We start from the raw sequence: 4,244 nt of genomic DNA, 5'->3' as shown, positions 1-4,244 counted from the left end.
CTAAATTTCATACAACAACACTAGGATTACTTAAGGTTCACAAATTCAGTAATTTGACAAGGGTTAGAGTTGTCTCACCTTACCAACGCAAAATTGGGACAAGACCCAGCAAGTCTAAGAAGCCAATTTGGTCCTAAACACCGAAATTACACAATTTTTCAACATTAAACCTAATTAATTTTCAAAAATAAGGTCTGAGATGAATGGAGTGAAAATGAGACTTACCTATGAAATTTTTGAATGGGTCTTGTAGAGCTCGTTGCGGTGAACGCGTGGCCGCAAACGGTGCCGCGATAGGAGCTCCAGATTGAAAGATAATTGAATTTGAAGTTGGACAAGGGTTCGGTTTTGTGGCTTCTCCCTTCTACCCTACTCCCAGCGTGATTTCTTGTGCTTAATGGGAAAGAAGTGGCTGGAAAAGGTTATATATACTGGGCCTTGGCCCAATACGGGCCCAGTTTGTCCGGTTCGGTCCGTTCGACTCAATCTTGGGACAAATTCTTTAAAATTAGTGTCAAATTAGGGTTAGTATTTAAGGTATATTTGATTTGTTTTAGTTTTGATTTTTTTTTTAATTTGATTTTGAATTTTAAATTAGGGTTAGTATTTAAGGTAAAGGGAGACTGGAGCTTCGGGGCTGGCTCTTCTTCGGCACTTTGCAGTTTTAATTTTTGAAGGATTTTAAAGAAGAACATGAGTTTCTAAGTCTCCTCAGTTAATGTTAAGAGCTCTGTTAGTTCTATGGATTAATGCAATAACTTTTCTACCTCTAATTGATGCAATTGATTTCTTCTTAAGAAAAGGTTTTCGTTCTTCATCTTAAAGGGGTTGAATGTGTTGGAAAATAATTTCTCTCTGACTTGAATTCTTTTAACTTCTTGAAAAAGTTGATTAATTGAATTAAACTTGAAAACCATTTCTCATAATTCTTAAGTTTTGAAACTGGATTGATAAGTGACATAAAATTAACTAGGCTAAATCCTTATAAATTGTGTGGCTTTACGAATAGATACGTGCGTAACTCTTTTCTTTATTAAGTGACTAAGGGATTAGCATTTAATTAGGTTAAAGAGAAATTGTATCACTAAGAGAATGTGGTTTAATTACTAATGATTTACCGTAAATGAATTGTTGCATGATTAGAGTAGAAAGTGAAAAGTATTAATCTGGACATTCTAATATCTCTGAAACCTTAACTTTCTTAATCATATCATCTTTCGTTACCTATTTTGTTTTATTTCGTTACTGTTTATGCATAAAGCCTTTCAAAACCCTAATTTGATTGTCTGACTAGATTAACCAGTTGATTTTGGTTGCTCAATCCGTTAATCCTTATGGGATCGACACTCATCTCATCATGAGTTATTACTTGATACGATCCGGTGCATTTGCTGGTGTTTTATAGATGGTAAAATTCTGCAACAACATGTCTTGAATCATAATTATATATAAATTGAATTGACTAAACTTGATTTAGCCAATCTAGTGTTAAATCGAATCAATTAGATTCGAACTACTAGGTTTATACGTAAATTGGATCAAGTAGTTTCAATTTACTAGTATTTGAAATTCGAATAGAACTACCCATAGTAAATCAAAAGGGTTAAGTATTGTTTTGGTCCCTAAAGTTGAGCGTGAAAATCGAAACCGTCCCTCATCTAATTTTTTATTTATAATCGTCCTTAACGTTTTTTTCATATTAAAATCGTCATTTTTAATAAATTTTTTTATGTTATTCCTAAACCACCCCTATTCCTATTTTAATAATAAAGTTATAAAATTAAAAAAAAAAGCGCCCTCCTCGTCGAGCCGTTTCTGCTCCTCCTCCTCGCCCTCGTCAGAACCTCGCCCTTGTCGTCGCCACTGCCTCCTCAAGAACTCTGATGATGATGACGATGATGATGATTTTTTGAGTTCTGGGTTTTAATGATGATGATGATTTTTCGAGTTGAGTTCTTATTTTTTTGAGTTTGAGTTCTGGGTTTGTTTTTCTGAGTTTGAGTTCTGGATCTGAGCTTTGGGTTTTGATGAGGATAACGATGATGATGTTGATTTTCTGAGTTTTGATTGGTGTGATGGAGATGGTGATAGAGTGGCAATGGGTGGAGGGTGGTGTTGGTGTTCGTGTTGGTATTGGTGTTGGTGCTGGTGCTGGTGGTGTTGGTGGTGGTGTTGGTGCTGGTTGTGGCGGTGGTGTTGGTGGTGGTGGTGGTGGAGGAGGAGGTAATTGTGTTGGTAGTGGTGAGGGTATTTTTGTCCACAAAAATTAAAAGGACGATTTTAATACGAAAAAAAACGTTAAGGACGATTCTAAATCGAAAATTAGATGAGGGACGGTTTCGATTTTTACGCTCGATTTAGGCCCATGGTTTATACCCTAGTAATTCAAATTAATTGACTTCGAATTAGGTCCATAGTAAATCGAATTGACCGAATTTGATTTACATGCAACGTATACTAGTGATAATTCAAATTCACTAGCTTTGATTTAGTATATAATATACCTATATAAATAATTCGAATTTACTTGTTTCGAATTATATTTCACCAAATTCTCACCCCAACGTTGAATCTAGAGAAAAGTGAGCCAAAAAAACCACAACATTCAAACTGCAGAAATGGAAGACAACTCGAATCGTATTTATCGGTTAGTGAATGAAATTTATTTTCTTTAAGAAATTAAGAATTAAATTAATAATTTTATTATATGCGTTATTAGAATTTTTAAACTACAAATGGTAGTTAGAGTAGTGGTTTAGTAGTTTGTTAGAATTTTAAAAGTCCAAATACAAGTTGGAGGAGTGATAAAGAATGGTTAATTAGAGTAGTGATTAACTAGGTTAGAAGTTTTGTTGGAATTTAACTTAATTTAATTTAGGTTTCGAATGTTAGATTAACTAGGCGGTAGAAATTTAGCTAGGATTTAATTTAATTTAATTTATTTAAATTTAATTAAATTCTTAAATTTTATATTAATGAGGTCTATAGTCTAATTTTACGTCTTAAATATTAGATTAATTATGTACTATTAGAATTTAATTTAATTTGGTTTAATACAATTTAATTTAATTCTTAAATGTTAGGTTATCTATATCCAGGGTTGTAATATCATTTACATTAAACTTCATTTTTAATAGAGTTATCTGCTTTAAGTAATTTTTGATATAGCTTGGATATGATTTTCTTGAAAAGGGTCTACATTACTTAATGGTCGTTTAATGAATTGTCTTGTTAATTGTTATGGTTCTAAGAGAATTTTTTTATCGTCATGCAGCCCCACCGATATATCACCAGCATGAGGAGGCAACAGGTATGCCCCTAGACGAGAGTTCATACCGTATCTACAGATGGTCAATCTCGCGAGGCTCAACAACTACTGGTTTAGGTTGGATGAGCCACTGGTTAGTGCATTTGTCGAGCGTTGGCATTCTAAGACGCATACCTTCCACATTCCACGGTGGAGATGATAGCGGCCGAGATGAGGATGATGGTGGAGCTGGTTGTGGTAGTAGAGGTGGAGATGATAATGGTGGTGGTGTTGGAGGTGGAGGTGCTGATGGAGGTGGAGATGGTGGAGGTATATATGGAGGTGGCGAAGGTGAGGGTGGTTTTCAAGGTGGTGCTTTAGGGTTAAGGGATGGTGGAGGGTTTGGAGGTGACATGGGATTTGGTGATTATTTTGTTGGTGTTCTTAGCAGTGATATGGCCCTTCATGAGAGTCAAAAATTCATGAGCCCAGGTGAGCTCCTTTCGGATTTGCTAGACAGTGATGGCCTCGACCGTGAGTTCAGAGGATCACGCTTTCTGGAGAAAATTAGCGTCATTATCCAGGAGGATGAGGCAGGCTGATGTGGATCGCAGATTGACGGACACCAGACACACCTTAATGTTGATCTGAACGAGCCTCTGTCAGGGCCTTTGGACAAGACATTTGCATTGGGTGGTACTCCTCCATCGGCAGTTGTAGCAGCAACCCCCGAGCGTGTTGGTCCTTCTAGGCCACCCGGACCGACTGGAGACGAGGATGAGGTACCTCTCGCTTAGAAAGCACAGAGGATCAAGCGCCCACGCCGCTGCTTTACAGGGTCACATCTATTTTGACTATTTGTATGGTTGTTATATATATAATAAACCCCAATTTTGTGGTTTATCTTGTGCTTATTTTGGGGAATTTTCTCAACTTTTCTCACATTTATTCAATGAAATAGCATGATTTTGTAATTCTCACTTAAATTGTGCTTAAA

General features: G+C 36.2%; 1 protein-coding gene across 1 annotated transcript; it reads left to right on the top strand.

The window, feature by feature from the left end:
* On the top strand, positions 2,082-4,044 carry LOC107633672 (keratin, type I cytoskeletal 10-like). Its single transcript, XM_016337277.1, has 3 exons — positions 2,082-2,211; positions 3,275-3,781; positions 3,914-4,044. Exons 1-3 carry the CDS (start codon positions 2,082-2,084, stop codon positions 4,042-4,044), a joined length of 768 nt encoding a protein of 255 aa, XP_016192763.1.

The sequence above is a fragment of the Arachis ipaensis genome, chromosome B03 (assembly GCF_000816755.2).
Source record: "Arachis ipaensis cultivar K30076 chromosome B03, Araip1.1, whole genome shotgun sequence".
Taxonomy (NCBI): Eukaryota; Viridiplantae; Streptophyta; class Magnoliopsida; order Fabales; family Fabaceae; genus Arachis; species Arachis ipaensis.
The sequence above is the reverse complement of the archived record's forward strand: the minus strand, read 5'-3'. Positions and strand labels throughout refer to the sequence as shown.